This window comes from Phoca vitulina, unplaced genomic scaffold (assembly GCF_004348235.1).
Source record: "Phoca vitulina isolate PV1807 unplaced genomic scaffold, GSC_HSeal_1.0 scaffold36, whole genome shotgun sequence".
Taxonomy (NCBI): Eukaryota; Metazoa; Chordata; class Mammalia; order Carnivora; family Phocidae; genus Phoca; species Phoca vitulina.
This window is the reverse complement of record NW_022589739.1, coordinates 14,989,408-15,011,623: the sequence shown is the minus strand read 5'-3', so window position 1 is coordinate 15,011,623 and position 22,216 is coordinate 14,989,408. Positions and strand designations below refer to the sequence as shown.

The window sequence follows — 22,216 nt, the reverse complement described above, 5'->3', positions numbered from 1 at the left end:
GACCTCTGGGAGTACTCAGTGCATTGGGTGGTCAGTTGGTCACTGAATGGGGCTGGTCAGGCAGATAACCAGGCCTCTTCAAGCTCTTCCTGTGGGCTAAGGCCTCTGAGTAGGCTGGCAACAAATAGTCTGACTCTCTAAGTAAGGACAAAGCTCCCTTAGGAAGGAGGGCCCTGAGTCCAGGAAAGTACATCCTCTTCATGTGATATCTCCAAGGGCCTTCCCATCCTGTGAAGATTTTGTCAGGGGTCACCCCTGACAGGAGAGGGGGCCACTGTGGGGGTGAACCTGGGCTGGGCCTGGGTGGCCTGTAGGAATGAGGGGAGAGATAGGGAACCTGGCCCCAGGAAAAAAATCCCAATTTGTTTCTCTCCCAGGTGGGCAACCAGGTTTTGGGGCTCCAGGTAGGCCAGGTGGTTCCCAGGGCTGAAGCCCACATCCCCAGAGCAGGCAGGCAAGGGGTCTGGGTGCCTATCAGTTGGTGACATGGCTGGCTCTTCACACAGGCCCACTCATGTCCATCAGCTGGTTAGTCATTGGTCTGGCTGTCTCTCAGGAGACTTGTCTGTTCAGGCAAGCTGAGCTAGCTAGCTAGTCAGTCATCCTGAACGTCTTTCAGCCAGAAACCTTCAGTTCGCTCAGAGAACACAACATCTGTAGGGCAGAGGCTCTGCCCGTAGAGACCCGCTCCATGGGCAGATATCAGCATGCTTCACGCCAGCTGAATCCACGGTGATGAGGACCAAGGTTTCAGAGAGCAGCCCGCCAGGGAAGCCTAGATTTCTCTGCCTGCTCTTTGCTGGAAAGGCTCAAAGTCCTACCTCCTCCAGCCACCTCCCAGCTGCAAACAGAAAATCCCAGGGGCAGGAGCGGGGCTGAGCGTGGGTTTCAAAGTCCTCAGACCTGGGTCTGAACCCCAGCTCTGGCACCGGTAGCCGAGCGAGCCTGGACATGCCCTTTCACCTTGCTGAGCTGTTTCCTCACCCTCCAGATGAGGAGACAGCATCTACCTCAAGGAGGTGGGGCATCCAGCCCCTGCCCAGGCCTGAGACACAGTAGGCCCCACTGAGGATGTCCCTCCCCTCTCCTGATAACCTTCAAGCGCCTCCCAGGCCACAGGGCCCAACGGAACCCACTCCCTTCCACATGCAGCTGGCCCCTCCAAGTTAGCGCCTCCTTCTGACAGCACCATCCTTCCCTCCCTAGATTATCTCTCCCTCTCATCCAAGCCCCAACTTAGCACAAGGAGGACCTGGGACCCCTGCCCTCCATGCACACTCACTAGCTTCAGAGGCATTGCCCAGGTTTGGGTCCCCAGCGGCTGCCATCCTGCTGTGTGGCCTGAGACCAGTGGCCCCTTTGCTGCAAAGCAGGGACTGTAATCCCCACATCCCAGGACAGAAAGAGCCCACTGAGAACCAGATCCTTCCACCCCACATTCAGCCTTGACACTAGAAGCCTGAAACCACACCTTACGGTCTATATGAACTTGGCCTTAAAATTCCACTGTCTTCATTCGCATTTTTTCTTCTTAAGCTTCCCAGACCGACCAGTTCAAACAAATGGTTTCATTGTTCATTACAGGAACTTCCTGAAAGACCCCTCGACTCTTCAAGGGAAACCAACCACAGAGTGTGTACCTCCGACTCTTTGACTCTCTCCCCCACAAAATCCTCACCTTGTTATTTCCACCAACAAACTGTTGTATCATGATTCTTACCCAATCCCAGTCAAGCCTCCCCCCCCCCTCCCCACACCGAAGGACCAGCCTTAAAACAAACTTTCAATTCTGAGCAAATATTGACCTTACCTCCCACTCTGAATCACTGCCAAAGCTCTGAGAAGTGGTCTTATCCCTCCTCACAGTAAACAACAGCATTTGTCTTACCAACAGGTTCTATTGGTACCGTGTGGGGAATCAGAACAAACACGTGTAGCAGGGGTGCAGTAAATGTAGTTTTATCACCCGTCAGGCAGCCAGGCTTTCTGTCAGCTGTCTGTCCTGCCACAAACTCCACGCTGGCTTCCATACTTGCTTTGCCACATTGCCACATCTGGAACTTGAGAATCCAGAGAAAGTTCAACCCCAGAGGGCTGAGAAGGTGGGAGGCTGGGGGACCCAGCTCTCTGGCTCACCCTAATCTCTACAGGAAGGGTCTTGGAGGAGCTTGTCCTAGGGGCTTGTCTGAGGGGCTACCACAAACCAAGCAACACTGTGTGCTGGGCTGGGCTGGGCTGAGCTCACTCACCAATCCTCCTAGCACCCCTTAGAGATAGCTGCTGGGATTCCATGATGCAGAGGAGGAAACTGAGGCACAGAGAGGGGAAGCAACTTACCCAGGGTCCTGGGGCTGGTAAATGGCAAAGCCTGGACCGGAACCCAGATCTGCCTGACTCCTGGGCCCCCAATAGCAACCACAAGAAGGTTGGCTGCAAAGATGGCCTTAGAACAAATGAAACATAATCCCCATGCAGCCATTTCTTATTCCAACCTGGCTTCCCTTCTGTGCTTTGTCTAAGGTGGTTTTATGGGGAGAGTCTGCCATTCTACCAGCTGATTCTTTATAGAGTGTCAGTCATTCACTGGTAATGGCCTCAGAGAGTGCTGTCAGGGCAAGGCTGGAGAGAGAGAAACGAGGGGACAAGAAGGACATGTGGGGCCCTGAGTCCCATACTCCAGGGGACCTGAGTATGGTGGGAGTTCAGGACTCATAACCAAGGCCCAGATTTGAACTTTCAGGAGGGACCTGCTGGGAAATGCCGAGAGAGCCTGTGAGAACCCTGTGAGGGTTCTCACATCCTGGGGACCAAGGAAGGGCAAGGCGATGGCACATTTTCTCCAGAACATTCCAGCCTGTCTCCAGCAGAGAGCAAAATCAAAGATCACTTAGACCCCGTATGGCCTTGGGCCAGCAACTAGACGTCTCTGAGCCTCTGTGCGATAGGAATACTAAACCTTGCCTCTCAAGCCTGTGTGAGGGTCACACAGTATTATGTCCTTTGTCAACATGAGGCTATCCTGCAAGTAGCAGTTTTGTCAGCCTTTGCTCCAAACTCACCAGGCGATCTATTTCCAGGTCTGGCCACCAGGGCCCAGAAAAAACGGTATTCCTTCCTGTGGGAGCCTCAGCCCCGGCACCACTCACTCACACCCCCCTTATCCCTGAAGCAACACAGACCCCTCTGGACGCCTCCCTCTGCCATTTCTTGTCCTCTCCCCACCCCCACCCCATCCCACCAGCGGCATTCCAAGGTCCTTTTTTTCTAACATCTTCCCTGTACAAGAGAACGGAAGGCCTCTCCCCACACCCTTTGCCAAGACCATCAAAAGAACTAGCAGAGATAGAGGTTATAACAGAGAGGCCCCTGCCCAAGGCCCCGTGTGCAGTTGTATGGCTGTGCACCACACAGGGAATGGTGCCCTCTGGAGTCGGGCAGCGCATGGCAGTCCTGCCTGGTGGCACATCTGGCTTCTAGATGTTTTGGGGGGCTTGCACAATGCTTGCTTTCTGAGTGTTTTTAAGTTAGTGGCCAGCATTTAAAAACAGGAAATTTCACATAAAACTCCAGATGTTTTGCTTTTTCCTGGAAGATTAGCAGATCTGGCAATCCTGGGCCCACATTCTGGCAGCTGGCAATACTCAGCTGGCCCAAGATGCAATTTGCCCTGTTGGAGTCTCTTTGTGGGGCTAGGGGGGTGCCTGCCTGGTGTGTTTTCAGGGACCCTCTTCATCTGCCTGTGACTCCACAGCAACACTGGGCTGGGGGGTCCCCTGGACAGGAAGCCAGGGCTGGGTTGAGCCTTTGAGGGGCGAATAAACAGGGCCAGAGAGGACCACGACTTGCCCAGCGTCTCCACACGGGAAGAACTGGTCTCTGCTGGTTCTAGAAGTAACAATGAAGATTCATTCCACACACCCTGACAGCTCTCCGAGGCAGGCTGCTGGAGACTCAGAGGCCAGCAGCCCCAGTCCTTGCCCTCAGGGAGCTCCCAGTGTCTGGGGGGGGGGGTAGGTGGGGAAGCAGACATCTAATACAGAATCCCAGTGACATGAGCTCACTGAGGTAACAAGGAATTTCAAGACTACAAAAACACAGCAGAGGCCCTAGCCTAGATTGCAAGGTTCTGGAAGGCTTCTTAAAGGAAGAAACATCAGAGAAAAGGGCAGAAATATCAAAGTACAAAGAATGCTCAGGGAACAAATGGTCTGGCAAGGGGGGAGCACTGGGGCCAAGGTGGGGGTATGGTGGGGGGCTGCGCCTGCAGCGGTTGGAGGAGCTGGGCTATGATGAGCCCGAATGCCAGGTTGAAGGGCTGGGCTTTGTTCTGAGCCCAGGGATGAGGTCTGATTTGGCTACCTGGGAAGACCTCCGTGCCTGTGAGGGGAGAGTGGAAGAGTCAGGCGATGGGCAGGGACCAGGGAGAAGGCAGGAGTGGGGTCCAGAGCGGCGAGTGACCATGGGGCCTGGGCTAGGTAGTGGCTAGGAGAGTAATGAGCTGAGGTACCACAGTGGGGAGGTAGGATGGGCAGGACTTGGTGGAAGATCAGCTGTGGGGAGTGCAGGAGGCCGAGGAGTCCTGGGGGCAGGGGTGGAACGGGGAGGCGCAGCTCTGCATCTGGGCCTGCCATCATTGAGGGCCGGGATTGAAAAGCGGTGGTGAGTTCAGCCTTGGCCATGGTGAGTTTGGGGGGGTGGGGCGGGGGGGTGGTGCACCAAGGGAGAGATGTTTAGGAGGCTGTGGGCTCTAGGAGAGCCCATGAGAGGATACGGGCTGGAGTCAGATCTCTGGCTGTCTGGAGACAAGAGCGGAAAGAAGGTAACAGAAGCCACAAGTGGGCAACCTGCCCGGCGAGAGTGAGACGCCTCCACCATATGCCGCATCTGAAGAGAACAGAGCAAAAAGAACCTACCCTGGAACTGTGTTCAGATGCCACGTGGGGGGAGGGAACAGTGTTACAAAGGCGCCAAGATGTTTTTGGAAAACCTACCAGCTTCCAGCACTGACACACCCATAGCCCCGAGCCTGGAAAGGGAAATTTTCCCAGCAGCAGATATTGGGCAATCCGTCCCTCATAACAATGACAGATACTTCTCCGGAGGTATTGGAGTAGAAGGAAGCCAGCGAGGCCAACTCCTTCCTTGAGCCCTTCTTACCTCCTAGATTGCTCTGTGTGCCCTCAGTTTGCTGGTCCCTCCTACCTAGCTCCTGCGGCCCACGCCTGCTGTCTCGTCTTCCGTAAAACCCCCTCCTGGGCAGGTTCCCTCAGACCTTCCTCTGGGCTGCAGTGCTGGTCAGTCTCCTGCACTATTTAAGTCCCCCTGATGAAGCAGTGAGCTCCCCAGGGCAGCACCTGCCCCATCCTATGTCCTGATGGACCATGTCCCTGCTGAAACCCTCTAGGTCAGAAGACTTTGGATTCAAATATTTGCTTTGCCACATCGGAGCTGTGTGACCTTGGGCAGCTTAGTTGGCCAATGTCAGTTTCAGTTTCCTTCTCTGGAAGCGAGAGAAGAGTACCGGTTTCATGGAGTGTTTGCAGGATTGCAGGAAAATGCCCTGCCGGGTACACTGTTGTCCTCAACAATAGTTGGCCCCTCCTCCCTTCCCACCCCGTCTATACCATGTGAGAACAGACATCTCAGCCTCAAAAGGTCAACCGCTTTTTTGGGAACCGCTCCTGTCTCATACCCTAGCGAACAGTATTCTCTGGCCCATAGATGCTTGCCATTCCCCAAATTCATCCTATTCTTTTCACCCCTCTGCCTTTGCACATGCTGTACCCTCAGCCTGGAGTGTCCTTTCTCCCCAGCAAACCACTTCTCATCTTTCAAGGCCTGGCCCAGCTTAAAAACATGATTGTTAAACCAAGCTAAGCTTAGGGAGGGAGAAGACAGGGGCTGGAGCATGGGAATGTGGGAGGAGGGGCTCAGGTTGGGGTGGGGGTGGGCTGGGGGCCCTGAGTGCTCCAGTTCCCAGTGTGGCCCTAGTGAGCTTCTGGAGGGGGTTATCGAGCTTCTGGAGGGGGAAGAGTCAGAGGCACGAAGGGCTTGGCTGTCATCATTGGGAAATTCCTCCTTGCAGGGCTTCGGGTGGTCTGCTGGGATGACAATAGCATGCTTGAGGTCCAGCTCTTGCCGGCCTCCCAGCTGTTGCTTCTTGAGGAAGATCGTGCAGGGTGGGGGAGGAGGTCAAGCACTTCCCGGTGGTTTCCAAGCTGGGTCAGGCACCCTGTGCTGGGACTTTCTGTTCCCAGTTCCAGCCCCGGCTATCCCATCTAGAAAGATGACCTTAAAAACAATGAGGGCCTGCAGGGAGGGTGAGCCCTGAGCACATAGGGAATTCAGGTCAGTCTCCTTCAGCCTAAAACATGGAGCCTGAGGCTCAGAGAGAGGTGGCCATTGGCTTTGGCCACGCTGCCAAACCCCCCTCCCCCGACCCTGAGTCCCAGCTCATCTCTCCGTGTGCTTATATTTACCCCCCAAGGGCCCTATTATACCCAACCTCACTCCATATCCTGAGTCTCCAGTCCTCAACTAGAGTAGGCTTTCAAAACAGGTTGGAGGGAAGGAAGGAATGTCATGGGGGGAGACAGGGAGTGGAGGGAGGACAGCTTAGACACTGAGACTTTCCCAGATCCTCGTGTCTGCCAAGCCTGTGCTGAAATCTGGGGCCCCAAGAATGGCTCAAATCTGACCCCACCTCCAGGAAGCTCCCAGTCTGGGGAGGGAGGCACTGTTCTCCATCATTTCAAACATTAGCGCTTAGGGCTCTGGGCTGCAGCCCATGACGGATGGCAGGGACCAAGTTTACTTCTTTCTTTTTCCCGGCATCCAGGGTGCAGCTGAAGTTGGGGCTGGTACCCTGGAGACAGCCAAGCCCCCTTATCACCGATGGGGGGATCTGACCCTTCCCCTGCAGAGAGGCCTTTGCTGCACTTCTCCTTCCAGAGACAGAAGATTGAGCTTCTCAGTACAGGAAGAGACCAAACGACCACCCCAGCCAACCCCCTCCATCTGTCACACAGAGAAAGTGAGTCCCAGAAAGGGACAAAAGCAGAGGGGGCTTTGAATGCCTAGCCCCCGACTGTAGGGTTTAGGCAAGCCTGCCGTCTGGTTCACAGCTGCCTGAGATCAGGCCCAGTAGGCAAGGCCTAGCCTGGGAGGAAAGAACCACCCCCAACCCCACCCATTCCCCAGTCACTCACACCCAGAGAATAGTTCGCTTTGTCTGGAACCAGTGCAGAAGCGCCCAAGTGGGTGGAGTCTCACTAGTGTGGGGTCTGTGGAAGAGAGGAGGGAGCCCTGAGGGTAATGGCAGAGAGAGGAAAGAGCTTTGGCATCAGGACAACCTGCCCCCACTCTGCTGGCCCCCACTCTGCTGCTCCCTTGCTGGGTGACCTTGGGTGAATCACTTGCCCTCTTGGAGCATCTGTTTCCTCAACTATTAAAAAGGGTGAGAGTACATCACTGCACTCTCATAAAGCCAGTGACGCAGAGCTCAAATTTTAACCCGGGACTGCTAGTTTTTTCCTTTGCCCTACCTCTCTGCCCTGGATTGATGCACTCTGAACCCAGGACGGCTGGAGAGCAACAGAAACAATACGAGGAACAAGAAAAGATGAACCTTGAAGAAGAGAAGTCAAGCAGCATACGTGAGATAGGTTACTTCTAGCTGGGGAATCCGTCTGGAAGGCTTCCTGGAGGAGTGATGTTTGGAGGAGTTGGCAAATGGCAAATTTCACCAGAATCGGTGAAGAAACGTGGGCAGATACCTTCCTGGTAGAGGTAAAAGCTGTGAGCAAAGGGGCAGACGTCGGAAAGAGGCTTCTCTGAAATCACGAAAGGAATGGCCTTGGGAGATCATTTTCTCCGACTCCTCCCCCACAGACAGGGAAAGCTCTGCCTGTTGCCGAAGGGCACGTGGTGAGTTGGTGGTAGGGCTGGGCTGAGAGCCAGATCTGACCCTGATTCCTCTCTCTGGTGTCTGCCCCTGGCTAGGACAGCTGACCCCTCTCCCTCACGCAAGCTGGCCCCTGCTCTTTTCCCAGGCTCCAGTCTCTATACCCTGCCCCACCTGCATTCCCATAGCCCTCAGATGTCGTCAGACCAGAAGGAGCTCAGGGTGGGGCCCAGGAAGCAGAGCCAGAGGCGACTCCTGGTGGCCCAGTGGGCAGACGGGGGATCAGCTTCCTGCTGTATGTGTGGGAGGTCGGGGCGGCTAGAGAACAGTCTAGAGCTGAGCCCTGCAGGGGTCAGAATAACAGTGGGGTGAGGGGGACAAGCACAATACAGCCAAAGTCTCTAGTTTCTTCCCATACCTATAGGGTCACAACCCTCCCATCCTGCAGCAAGCCAAAGCTTGATGGGGAATTTGGTCTGTCAGTGGCCCATCTCCAAACCAACCCAGGGCCTCATTGTCATCTCTCCAGCAAGGCCCCCCGAGGAAGCATCCACCCCACCCTTCCTGCCACGCCAGGGTCCCCAAGCCGCGTCAGGCTGCCCACGAAGCCCTCGGTGCCTCCGGCACGAGCCAGGGAGAAGGTTCAGTCCTGCCTGAGCGGGCATGAGGCTAACACAGCCAGCAGGGGACAGGCAGCTGGAAGGAGGCCAGAGGTGATCACCGCAGGGCACCCTGTCTGAAGACCCTTTGTTTCTTCCACCTCCCTCCTCTGCCCAAGAAATGCTCAGCGGGGCGCTCCGTTCCCAGAACCTCCGCCCTCTCCACGTGGCGCGTGTCACGCTGCAGGCTGGGCTCTGCAAGCCTCTCTCTGAACCCCTTTCTCTTCTGTGCTGAGCTTTTGGATTCTTCATGGCAGGTCTGCCTGTCTCTCTCCTGTCTGCCTCTGTCTGCTTCTCTTCATTTCTCCCTGTCTCTTCTGCAGCCTTCTCTCCGGGGCGGACCTCCTTCCCTGTCCCTGCACAGTCCTGCAGACACCTGTTGGCCTTTGTCTTCTCCTCTGTCCCGGCCTTTGTCTGACTGCCTATCTCTGGACTTGCTCTGTCTCTGACTCCACTTTCGTCTGTATATTTGTCTGCTTTGTCTGTCTTTATCTCTGCCGGCTTCAAACAGGGAACAGGGCTCAGCGAGGGGCTCGAGTGGCCCGACTTTCCATTGTCCTCTCAGCGTCTCTGTCTCGTCAGGGAAGGTAGGCTGGGGTCCCCCCCTCCAGCTGAGTAAACAGCATCCCTTCCTGCCCCTTCCGTCATTCACTCATTCATTCAAACACTTTCTCTAGGTCTGGCCTTATGGCTGGCTCTGCGTGGGGAACCGCGAGTGCCCCCGCCCAGCCCACCCAGTACACCCATTTTGGGTCCACAGCCTCCTCACCCTCCGCACTGGGCATGTGGCCCCCACACTCCATCCCAGTGCCCCTTCCTTAATTTCATCCAAGACTTACCTATTCTGGGTCCCATGATTCATGGGGTGCAGTGAATTCCAGCCCCTATTTCAATGTCAAGAGGCAGGCAGGAGAGGGAGTGAGACCTTATCAGGGGCCCCTGGAGGCAGCAGCCACGAGCCACCGAAGGGAGGCACTAATGTGGGGACTCCAGGCACTGGGGCCGATGCTGCTCAGGCCACACTGGATCACAGCCACCTCTTCTGAGATGGGTTAGGAATTCCTGTAAAACTTGACTCCACTCTCCAAGAGCTTGCCTCATCCAGTCACTTGTTCCTTCTGGCTGTCTCTCTCTCTGAATTCCTCTGATCTTTGGCTGGGACAGCCCAGGGCCAGAGTGGTGCAAGAGGCTGGGTTTCTTTCGATCCGGCCCCGCTGCTGGGAGGAGGCTGCTGTGTCACCTCCCCTCAGCCTGTTCCTTCACATCCTCTTGCCTCAGCATTCCCCTGGATATTTTCTCTTCCTCCATTAGCAGCAGAGAGGTGGCGGGCAGAGGGAATGTTGATGGTCCCCAAGCCCTGGTCTCATTCAGTCTGGATTCTCCAGTTTCCTCTTGCACTCCCATTCTCAATCTGTCCCCCACCAAGCTCTTGTCCCCCATCACATCTTGTCACCCTCCATGAGCCCCATAGAGAGCCCCTTTTTCCCCAGGGTCCCCCTTCCCAGAATCCCTGGCCCCTCAAGATCTCAACCCTTCTCACTAAACCCCCATCTCCTCTCTGAGCTCGGAGGATCCAGAGCAAGGAGTAAGTCCGTTCACCAGGATTCACAATGGCCAGCCCGCCTTAAGGGACTCATGGCAACAGCTCATGAAGTGGAGCTCCATCTTGGTGGAGAGGGTCGGGAGAAGAAGGGCAAATCTGCAATTTCAAGAATTTTCTGGACTGAAGGCTGAGGATGGAGGCCTTGGAGCCAGACAGACCTGGGTCTCATTTCAGCCAGCTACATGGTCTCAGACAAGTTTCTGCATCTCTGAGTATCATTTCCCTCATCCTTAAAGAAGGGACAGCTGGCCCCTCACTTGAAGGGCTGCTGTGTAAGTTCAGCGAGTAAGAAAAAAGCCAAGCCTGAAGGCCTGGAGCTCAGAGAAGGAAGCCACAGAGGCAGGTCTCAGAACAGGCCAGCAGAGGACACATACCGGTTTGCCTTTTCCAGCTTGCTCAGGACTCACACGTGAGGCCCTACTGGGTCTATCATCCCTGTAGGCCAGGTGCTTATTCCCCCATTTTATGGATGAGACATTGAATCTCAGTAACTGCCCAGAGATCACCCAGCTAGTAGGTGGTGGGGCCATGTCTTGAATCTTTGGTGCTAGAACCAGGCTTTTTCCTCCACCCAGGCTGCATTTTCTGAGGAAGACCTCTGGGTTTCCCCAAATCCAAGATACAGAAGTGAACTTGACCCAGTTCCAGGAATAGGGTCTTTGCATGAAATGGGGATGTGGATTTGGAATCCAACTTTCAGGGTGCACTGATAAGGGAAATATCCATGGACCCCACTTGGCTCCCAGGGGCTATATGAGGGAGCTGGTGGGAAGCGGGGAGTCCTTGAAATAATCAATGTGCAGCCTGGCACATAGTGGCCCTCCATAGATACTCGTTGCCTAACTGTCTTTGAGAAACCAGAAATGTGAATGCATGACCACCATACTAGGAAAGGTCAATAGTTGGCTCAGATTGATATAAAGACCAGGCCCTGCTCCTGCTTGAGAAAACCAAATTGGTTCTATTTCTCTAAATCCTTCAGACTGAAGTCAGTAGTGCGAGTCTTCGCAGAGACTGGGGGAGGTGCCAACTTCAGACTCCAAATTGCAGGTGCATGGTTAAGAGTGAGAAGGTCCCTTTAGGCTTTCTGGAAACTCAATTGCTTCCGTCTTGGCTTCAGAGGCTGAAAAATTCTATACGTGGATTGCTCTGGGTACCTGTCGGGCCCAGCTTGGCTGGCTAAGTTCAGCTCATCAGTCTTTGAGTGAAACAATGCACAACGCTCCCCAAGGCGTGGAACATACAATAACCTCAGACATGAGTGATCTTCATTTATCTCCTCGGCCTCCCCAGGCTGACGTAGCCCGGTCCGAGAATATTCCTGAACTCAGCTATGTAATTGGAACAAGGGTCAGCTACCCAGCAGCTTCTGGGAATTAGGCTAACAGGCCTTCGGGGGCTCTTGGGCTAATCCCTCAGTGACGTCCCATCATGGGTAGCCTCAGCTTGTTCAACCAACCTGCTTTGCACCCCTGCTTTACCACTTGCCAATGTGGTGTTTGCCGAACCCCGTGCATTTTACAGAGCCCCAGGGTGTGTGTAGATTGCAACACCATCTGCGGATTCCCATAGTTTGCAAAACTTGATGCCTTTTTTAGAGTCCCACGCTGTTGGCAAAGCCCAGCATGGCTCGCAGAACTTCTGAGGCCCCATGATGCGTGCAGTCTTGCATCTCATGCCGAGCCTGATGCTGTTCATAAAACCTTGGGCTGTTTGCAGAACCCAGGTCCTTCCCTTCTTTAAGTCAATCCATGTAGAGGGTTTGCAAACCCAGAAAAATAGGACACTCCTCATTTTATAGAACTATCTGAATTTGGGTGTAATGGAATAGTGCTGAACTCCGGACTGGAGACCTCAGTTCTGGTCCCAGCTCTGTCACTAACTAGCTATGGCATTTGCAGCAAGTCCTCTCTCCTCTCTGGGTCTCAGTCTTCTCATCTGTTAAATGGAGACCGTCACCTCTCACCTCCCACCTTCGGGACTGTCATGAGTGTCACTGTGAGAAGGCCCAGAAGATGGGGAGGCAGGGGTAGCAAGGGGAAGAGTAGCCAGAGGCTCCTTCCTGAAAAAGGCCCCAAACTGCCATCTCAGCACCTCTGCTCCCACTTCCCTTCAGCCTGGCAGCCAGGGAGCGGATGTCTATAAATGAGCCCTCAGCTGGGCAGACAAGTGAGGACCTCAGTCAGAGTTCCAGCTTTCCCCACCCCCAGACTCTGCCTGGGGTCAGAACCCAAGCTACACAGCCATGCTCCCATGCATGGCTCATTTAATCTGCTCAAGGAGGGCTGTGTCATACTTATTTCACCCATGAGGACCCTGACACTCAGAGAGTCCTTGTGTCTTGCCCAGAGCTACAAGTCAAACAGACAGCAGGGGCCGGGATCTGAGCCAAGGACAGCAAAGATGGACGCATGGTACCTAGAAGGTCAGAGCAGGAAGGAAACTGGAGCACATTTCATTCAATCCTTCCCTTGTTCCGACTGGGAGACTGAGGCCTGGAGAGACCACAGGTCTGTCTCCTTAGGCTTCAGTTTCTCTCTCTGGTGGATGAGAAACAGACCCCGGCCTGCCAAGGGTTCAGGATTTTATCCCTCTTTGTTGGCACAGCTCTTGGATCAAGACACAGAAAATTTCCGAATCATGCGAGGAGAAGTGCAGGTCTGCAGGCAGGTGGGTGCGTGGCTGGCCCCTCGGCCCGGGCCACCTTGGCTCAGCACAGCCATGGCCCCTCCAGCCCGCCCAGCCGCGCACAGCATGCTCTCCCTACAGCTTACACTCCCCCGGAGCTTCCTCCTTGGGAAGCCCTTTTGCCCCAACAGCAGCCCTCCCCTGGGTCCAACGGCATCCACCTCCCACCAGGTTCTCCCTCCAGGCTGGAGAGAATATGTACTATGCTAGAAACTCTGCATCCCTCCCTGAAAGTGGCAGGCCCAGGCCCCAGAAAGAGCATGAGCTTGGGCATCAGACAGGTCAATCCTGATGGAGTAAGATTTTTGAGACTCCATCTCCTCCTCTGTAAAATCAAGATAACAGGACCCCTTGAGGCAAAGTCGCAATAAGCCTCAACCATCTCGCCCTATCTTCAACTTGGTATGTGCATAGGAGGTTGAAATCTCTTGGGCGAGATTACAACCTCTCCTTGATTGTAATCTCTCCCAAGGCCTAGCTGGGTGACCTGAGGCTAGTCACTTGCCCTCTCTGATCTTCAGTACCCTTGTCTGTGAAATACCTTCTCAGGGCTGGCATAAGGCTCAGAGGAGCTAATGGATGGATTAGCGCTTGCTAAGTTCTAAGAGCTGAGCATTAATAATGAGCCATTATTAATAGGGTGACGATGGTAATAGGGTGACTCTTGTAATTCTGCAAGCAGAGGATGAGGAGGAAGTAAATCATGGCAGGTCTGACCTGACAGACAACCCCGCGGGAATAAATCACCAAGAAGGCCCCCTGAGGTAGGAGGGAGCTCAAGGGCAAAGTTAGGGCTCTGCAGGCTGGCTGGGGGGCCCTTGTTAGCAGCTGTCATTCTACGGGCACTGCAGGGCTATACCCTCTCACGGGGTCCAGACTGGGTGCTGGCTGGCCCGTGGCTCCCAGCCCTGGCTCTGCCACCATCAGATCCTATTTCCTGCCTGGTCCTCAGTTTCCTTAGAAAATGGTGGGGGGGGGGGGGAGGATAAAAAGAAGGGTCTCATTCTGCTCCACCCCAGACTTTGGGGAAGAACCATGTGAGCTAATGGATGTACCACTGCTTTTGTAAAGTGTCAGGTGTGGGACATGAGGGATTATGGTTATTAATAATTTGGCTCCTGGGAGAGAGGACGTGGGGGAGGGATGCAGTAAAGGCTGGGAGAGGAGACGGAGGGGAGCCAGCCCCAGCCCCTGACTGCAGGGAGTTTGAAGCAAGGGCTCCAACGCCCAGAAGACTTTGCAACACTGCCCCCTGGGGGCCAGAGAGCAGGTCTGTGCCCCAGGCTTTTCCTCCGAGGCTCCTCCAATCAGGGAAAGGGGGCAGAGGCCCACCGTCCCAGGAGGCTGAAGTGGACAGGCGGGGGCGGGGGGGAGCCCAGCGAAAGCAGTCACAGCCTGCCCCTGCCTCTCCCTTCCCTTCCACATCTGCCTATTCGCTCCACAAGTCCTTCAAGCCGCCCCGTTCTTCTCATCCTGCCGGCCCCACCTTGGTCCAGACCACCAGAGGCTCTTGCCTGGGCCCTGCTCCAGCCTCCCCCCCCCACCTCCAGCCCATCTTCCTTCCAGCCTCAGGGAACTTGCCAACCCTTAAATTTGACCATGCCCCTCCCTGCTTAAAACTCAGCCCTGTCCTGCTCTCCCCAGCGCCCTCGGGAGCAAGTGCCCCTGTCTCTCAGATCAGTATCTCCTCTTTGCAAATGAGACAAAATAGCGGATGGTCAAGGACAAGGCTTTGGGGCAGGACCACTGGGCATGACTCCTGGCTTCTCCACTTGGTAGCTGGGTAACTCCTCTGCTTGTTTGGAAGTTTTTTTGCATTGTGGTAAAATAGACATAGCATAAAATTTACACTTTTAACCATCGTACGTGTACCATCCAGGGACATTAAGTGCATTCACAGATTTGTGCAGCCAGCCCCACCATCCGTCTCCGCAACTGTTTCGTCTTCCCAAAGGGAAATCCCATATCCGTGTGTTACTTAATTCTTGATGCCTCTGTGTTCTCATCTGCAGGATGGGGCTCATAAGCGGCAGTCTTCGCAGAGTGCCTGGTGGGTGGGTAATCGGTGCTCAATCAGCATTACCAGTATTGTATTCTCTTGAGGCACCTGCTCCGGAGGGCGCATGCGCAGCACGGCACCGGTGATGTACAGAAACCCGAGGGCCCGTTACTCCCTGGGCTTCATTTCTGGGACTTGGACAGAGTTTATGACAGCTGCCGGGGAAGCATGCCGCATGCTTCATCTAGGAAGATGAGTCACTTCCTCCCTGATGGGCTTGCGAGTCTGCAGATGGGGAAGGCAGGAAGCCGAGCGCACAGGCAGCTGATCTCAGCCGGCCGGCCCTCCGCAGGTGCTCCAGTGAGGATTGCTGGGGCAAAGAGCATTCTGTCTGGCGTTTGGGCCCAGTCTGGGCCAGGGCAGGACACACAACTGGCCTCTGCTCTAACTCAGGGCCGTTTATGTGGAGCATTGTCAGTTTGCATTTTGTTTGGTTCTCTCCTTCTCCCATTCCAGCCGGACACACCTACTCTCCCCACTCCGCACACACTCTTCCTAGCTTCGCCCGCTCCAACTGTTCTGGCACTCATGCCTAAACCACTCTCACTGTCAAAGTGGCGCTGTCCTTTTTAAAGGCCTGCCCTTTTTTTGTCCTCTGGGTGAAACACAGATGCGTCTTCCTGGGGGAAGGGAGAGACCAGGCCTGAGATATCCCAAAAGGAGCAGACCTGGTCTCTGGCAAGGGCAGGGGTGGATCTTTCTAGCAAATCCCAGCCCAGGGCCACAGAATCCCATTTCCTAAGGTCCTTAGGTTGCAGACTCCTGTCTCTTGAGTTGAAAACATCCAACCATCTTCCAGAAATAGCCACAAGGAGAGGCAGTTTAGCATAAGCAAACCAAACCAGTCTTTGGAGTCACTTAGGCCTGAGCTCTGCCAACAACCCGCTATGTGGCATTGGACAGTCACTTCATTCTTCTTTTATTTTTTAAAGATGTATTTATTTATTTTAGAAAGAGAGAGAGTGAGCAGGGGAGGAGGGGCAGAGGGAGAGGGACAGAGAGTCCCAAGCAGACTCCGCTCTAAGCACAGAGCCCGACACAGGGCTCAATCTCATGACCCCGAGATCACGACCTGAGCTGAAACCAAGAGTCAGTAGCTTAACTGACTACACCACCCAGGCACCCCACCCACTTCATTCTTCTAAGCCTCAGTTTTGTCAACTATAAAACGGATACAATAAATATGACTGGCATTCATGAATCACATGCCAATCACTGTTCTAAGTACTTTCCTTGCACGGACTCAGTTAATGTTCCCAACTACCCATTAGAGCCCCTAGTTTACAAATGAGGAAGCTGAGGCACAGAGATGTGAGGAGACTTGCCCAAGGTTACACAGCTGTTAGGAGGCAGAACCAGGATTTAACCTAGACAGTCTGGCTCCAGACCTTGTGCTCAAATCATGGCACTTAACTATCTCAGAGGGCTAGTTTGAGGACTCAGTCATCTGTCTACCAGTCCCTAAACCATGGGCTTGAATAGAGTTGGGTACGGAGCTAAGCACTTTTGACAGGGGTCCAGGCCTGTTCTACTGATCACCGTCTGAATGACCTTGGGTGTGTCACTTTCCTCCTCAAATCTCAGGTTTCCCTCCCACAACAGAAAGAGCTTGAGCCCCAGCAGGTGATTCCTAGATTCTGCTCCAGCCCAGGTACCCTCCTGATGTCCACCTGTTCCTGGGGGTCCCCCAGGCACCTCTGGCTCGGCAAGAGCAATTGTTGGCCTGGAGACCTGCCCCTCCTAGTTCCCTCCGAGGCCTCTACTGAACCCCAGTCTCACTGGAGGCAGGTCCATCCCTGACCCCCATCCCTCCCCACAGCCCATGGCAGCTCTCTGTCCTTCACATTCCTGTCTTCTCCTCCCTGTCCCCCTTAGCTCAGAGTCCATTCCTCATTCTTCCAGACTCTTGCAGTCCCCTTTTTCTTCTGTGACTCCAGTTTCCCTGTTCTAATTCATCTCCCCCATTCTCCCAGAGTCATCTTTCCAAACCCCAATCTCATGGCACCCAGCCCTGCTCCTCAGAGCAAAGCTTATTTTTTAGCTAAAAATTGATGTTTGTCATCACATACCTCTGACCTACCTTACAGGTCTCCCCACCTACCCTGGTCCTCCGCCCAGAGCATACCACACACACTCATGTCTTGGTACCCATACACACGCAGTGTCCCCCTGGTCAAATGCCCTTCCTCCCTTTGTCACAGAATTAGCACTCACCCTGCAAGGACCACTGCCAACTGCCCCCTCCCCCAAGTGTTTCCTGACTCAGGAAGAAAATGGACGAGGTCTGGATCATATCCTGGTTCTCTACGTGACCCTGGTCAGTGAGCATTGAACAGGCTGGACATACCCTCAGGGAACTTTTCATCAGCCAGTTCCTCTGCCTCCAGCCTTCCAGGGTGAAAAACCTCAGAGGAGAAGACATCCAGGCGACAGCGATAGAAAACTTCACAGCCTTCACATTTTGCAAAATACTCTCACCTAGAGTATCTCACTAAACCCTCACTGTGCTGCTGCTCTTACCCCCACTCACTCGGGGGAGACAGAAGCAGAGAGAAGGGAAGGCCTTGGCCCAAGTGGAGCTGGTAGGTGGAGGAGCTAGGATTTTAACCCCCTTCCCCCCCCCCACCGGGCATTAGGCCCCCAAAGCTGACATCACTGCCTCCTGGGGGCGGGAAAGATGGTGACAGTGATGAGAGGGCTGGATACCCCAACCCTGGGTCCTGATTCTGGACTCTCCTCCTAGGAGCTCCAGCTCCATGGCCTCCTGCCCACAGCTGGCAAGGCAGCCTAGGTTCTCCCTGAATGTATTTATACCTTCTCCTTCCTCCTTGGCACTTTCCTTTTCCAGCCTCTCGAGTGTGCCGGAGCTTCACGCCGTGAGGGTGAGGAGCGGTAGGGGCGAGACAGGGAGACAGAGTGTCACCGACTTTCCAGGGCAGAGAGGCGCGGCCGCTGGCCTCTGCGCGGGTGGGAACTTCAGAGGGGCCGGGTTGTTTTCTCTTCTGAGCTCAAAAAAGTTCCTGAGATGCACGGGCTCCACCTGGAGACACATCTGTACCCCCACTTTCTAAGGAGGGAGAGGCCCGGCCTGTGACTGTTACAGGCATCCCGGTGGCCCCAGGAGAGAGGGACAGGGCCTGGGCAATCTGGGTGGAAAATGCTTACGACACCAGCTTGCACCCTTCACCTCTTCTCAACCTGCGCTGCACGAGCAAAGAGCTTGCACTCAAGAGCTCCTCACTCAATGGACAAACCCCCATTGTACAGAAGAGGGAACTCAGTCTCAGGAAGCTAAATGCCAGGCTTGAGCCCAACCGGTCTGTTGCCAAGATCCAGGCTTCAGGTCCCATTGGGTGGAGAGAATAAACTCCCTACAACCTCCACATCTTCACTGAATTCACCCACCATTCTGGTCTGAAATGAGACTTTACCCCTCCCCCCGCCCCGCATCACTAAATCTGCAAACCTGCTTTTACACCGCTCCTTTTTTTACCCCTTCCCCCACCTGACTCACCACGACGTCTAGACTCTGGGCTCAGAAGCTCCTCTTCTCCTCTGTCGACGATCCTTCCTCTGGTCCCTCTCTACTGGCTTATTTCCACCAACAAATGCTGGGAAATCTGCTCAAATTATCTCCAGTTTAAAAATACAACAAAATCCTCCCTGACCCCTCATTGCCCTCCAACCACACATTTCTCTTCACAGCCAAGCATCTGAAAATGCTGTCTACCCCTCTCTCCACTTACTCAGCCCCCAGTCTCCCACACCCACTGTGCCTCAGGACCTGTTCAGCCCAGCGTCACCAGTGGCCTCTTCCTCGCTGGGCCGCCGGACACTCCCCGCTTCTCAACCTCTGGTCCCGTCGGCAGCTTTGCTGCGGCTGGCCGCACGTGCCATTTGGAGCTAGCTCCTCTGTGATGTCGTCAGGGCTGCATTCTCTCTGGGCGTTTCTCTTTTTGTTCTCAGCATCTTTTGCAGACCCTTCTTGTTCTGCCCCCATCTCGTGCTGGTTTCCTCCAAGGTTCTGTCCTTCTCGCTCCACACTCTCTCCCTAGCTCCGTAAAAACAAAGGCTCCCCCCTCAACCCCAAGTCTTTGCAACTCAGCTCTCTCTTTCCTGGGCTCCAGACTTAAACCCTCAAATATCTGCTGGACATCCCCACTTGGATGTCCCACTGGCTCCCCAGATGCAATACGTCCTAAACAGAACTCCTCATCTTCCTCCGAAAACTTGTCTTCCCACCTGCACTGCCCACCACCCACCGCCATCTGCCTTGTCACCCAAGCCAGGATGCTTGGACTCTTTCATATGCAGTTATCACATCTTGGCCAGTTTGCCCCTTGCAGATTTCTCTGATCCTGGGTAGTAAAAGGCATGGGCCTTGGAGATGGCTAGAATTCTAACAGTGACTCCCTGTGGGCCCAGAGGAGGGGCCAAAGCAGGCTTCGTGACTTAACCTTTCGGAGCTTCATCGTCTATACAGCAAGGGTAATGAAAACCACCACTCAGATGAGCTGAGATGAAGCAGGTGACCACCTGGGCACATCATTAGCACAAGTAAGCACTCAGGAAAGGCAGCGGCTTCCGTCATCGGGAATACTGTTACTTCTCCCTATTCCTCTTCTCGCTACCCAGCTCCCCGCTGGTCTCCCTGCCTCTAGCCTCTCCCACGAGAATCTGCTCGCCACGTGGCAGTGGGGGTGATCTTTTTGGAACAAGCAGCTGACTGTTAGTCCCCTGCCTGAAGGCTGGTCCTGGCTCTCCCATGTCTTGTGCTGAGTTCTTATTCTGCGGTCTGGAATTCGAGCTCCTTCTCTCTCTGGCCCCTGCTGACCTCTGTAGCTTCCCTTTTTGAGACTCCCAGTCTCTCCCTCAGTTCTGCATCCCAAATACTCCTCTATCTGCCCCTTGAACACACCTCCTCCTTTTTCAGCCCTTCCTGACTTTGTCCCTGCCTTATTGGCCTGGAGGGCTCTCCTCATCTGCTTATAATTCATAACCAACCCAAAAGATGTCTTCCATGATGCAAGCCTGCTTTGTTCCCTCTTCTGAGCCGTTCAACTCTATAGTAGTACACATCACACTGGATAGAATTGCCGGTCAGTGTTGTCATTGGCTATCCCTACTAGACTATGTCGATTCACTGTGATCGGGCAGCCGGCACACAGCCAGCTTCATTCAATAGGGAATGAAGAGTGAGCCTCAGTTCTAATTTTAAAAATAAGCAGCATAGGCAGCCAGGCCTGGTTAATCCAGAGGAGAGCAAGAGCGCTGGGGGCTAGAGGAAGATGAAATCACAGAGGGCTTCCTGGAGGAGGTTGGCCTGAGTTATAATGTGTCTAACATAAAGAGCAAGAGTGAGCAAAAGAGGGCAGGCGAGTGTGAGAGAGTGAAGATCTGGGAAACGGAGTGGCTCTCTGCTCTGTCACACTTTTTCCTCTAGCTTCAAAACACTCAAAGCCCCGCCCCCATCCCCTGGCCAATAGCACAGGGCGGACTTCATATTTACATAGAGAATTTTCACAGACTTTTCCTTCTTTGTGTCCTTGGCTCAGAGGCTAACCTGAGAAAATGTGAGACCTCAGATCCGCCCTGGCCCTTGGCTTGCCATGTGATGGGGCAATTCCTTCCACCTCTGAGCCCCAGTTTCCTCATCTGTCACAAGGGGCTCCCAGTTGTTGCTCAATAGCTGGGAAAACATCTACAGACCACAGAGTTCTGAGCCCCAGTGAGGACTGTTACTCTTGTTGTTCCATATCAGCAAAGCCCAGTGGTAGTTGTTAATCGGCCACTTGGGAGTCCCCAGAAAAACATTACTCAGGGCCTCAGCAGAATGGGATCTCGAGGGAGAGAGCCCCAGATGGCTAGTGACGGGCAGGGCCTGGAGGTTTAATGGGACCAGGCTCAGCCCCAACCTGGTTCTCCCCATTGAGGCAGCTGGCCTGGGGAGCAGAGGGAGCGGCTGAAGTGGTCTGGGTTGCAGGTGAGCTGGGCCACCTGCAGAGGTCTTGGGTACAAAGGCAATGCCCAGAGCTGTCAGAGCCCAAGGAAGGACAAGGTTCTGGGAGGTCAGGCTTTAGGTGGGCAAGAAGGTAGAGACTCTCACCCTGCTTGAGAAGGGCTCTAAGAGAAGGGAGATGGGCTAAAATCTTTCTGCCCCAATTTATAGCATCCTGGGCAGGTTGGTTCTGCTGCTGATTTGCTGTGTGATTTTAGCCAGGTCATAGCCCCTCTCTGGGCCTCTCCCTTGCTATCAGCAACAATAAGGGAGCAGGACCAGGAGGTCTCCGTAAAGTCAAGTGTTGTCTGATTCTGCAGGAATGCTGGAGAGAATTCTCTGAGGTTGTGGGGACAGCCACGCTCCAGTGTCTGTGGAATCACCAAGAAGCAAGATGGGTCCCACTGAGACACTGGTTTTCTAAGAGAGGAGTCAAAGCCAATCTCCAGCCCCAAGGAACCCACAGGCCAACGAGGGAAACATGGATGACAACTCCCAGAATGATCTGGGCCTCCAGATGGGGAAGCTTCCGTGCCTCTCCCAAGGTGACCCCTTAGGGGGTCTGGGCAAGGAGCCAGGAATGTGGCTGCTAGCGCAGTTCTGCCACCAACCCCTGTGTGACCTTGAGCAAGTCACCCCCTTCTTTGGGCTTTTTAAATTTGAAAGATGGGGAGAGATGGGGATCAGACTACCCAGCTGGTGTTTCAGGAGGCTTCTGGCTCTGATGTTCTGTGATTGCCCAGCAAATCCCGCACGCGCCGTTCCCACGGACCCAGTCTGGGGAGGGCACAGCCGCTCAGACTCGCAGCCACTCGCAGGGAACACGGTCTGGATTCCTTTCAGTGCTAAAAGAAAAGAGAATACCCTGCCAACCAGTCCATTAGGGGAAAAAGTTGGGTTTCACTCAGGTGAACCATTTCGGTCATAAATTCATTTATTAAAAAATGTTTGTTGAGGCTTTCTGAGGAGCTGGTTTTACCAGGCGCAGGACACATAACATTTCTGCTCAGGACGTGGGGCCTGGCTACCGTGACCTTCTCCTCACAGCTGGGCCCAGTTCATCTCTTCCTTAAGGCATTTCTTGAAATGAGCATTTTTTCTAGCCATGTAGAGCCTCCGTTTGGTAACCAGCCCATCTGAAACTGTTGGAAAACACCCTCAGAAGAAAATAGAAATTTATAGCTGTCTCTGACATCAACCTAAGAAAGGGAGAGAGGAAAATAAAACCTTTGGCCTATTTTTCCCTAGGTGGAAAGCAGAGCTTCCCAGTTCTCCAGGTGTCCTGGCTTGGTGGACGGAGGCCAAG

The 22,216-nt window shown here is 54.2% G+C and overlaps 1 protein-coding gene across 3 annotated transcripts in view; it reads right to left on the bottom strand.

The window, feature by feature from the left end:
• SLCO2B1 (solute carrier organic anion transporter family member 2B1) overlaps positions 1-9,759 on the bottom strand; it is a 46,160-nt gene extending 36,401 nt beyond the window's left edge. For 2 of the 3 annotated variants that reach the window (XM_032426976.1, XM_032426979.1), the window contains exon 1: positions 9,402-9,759. In XM_032426976.1, coding sequence (XP_032282867.1) covers positions 9,402-9,417 — 16 coding nt within the window. In that variant the 5' untranslated portion in view covers positions 9,418-9,759. Of the gene's footprint in view, positions 1-7,627; positions 7,709-9,401 lie in introns of those variants that run through there. The other variant, XM_032426978.1, reaches the window with a different exon arrangement.
• Between the last annotated feature and the right edge of the window lie 12,457 nt (positions 9,760-22,216).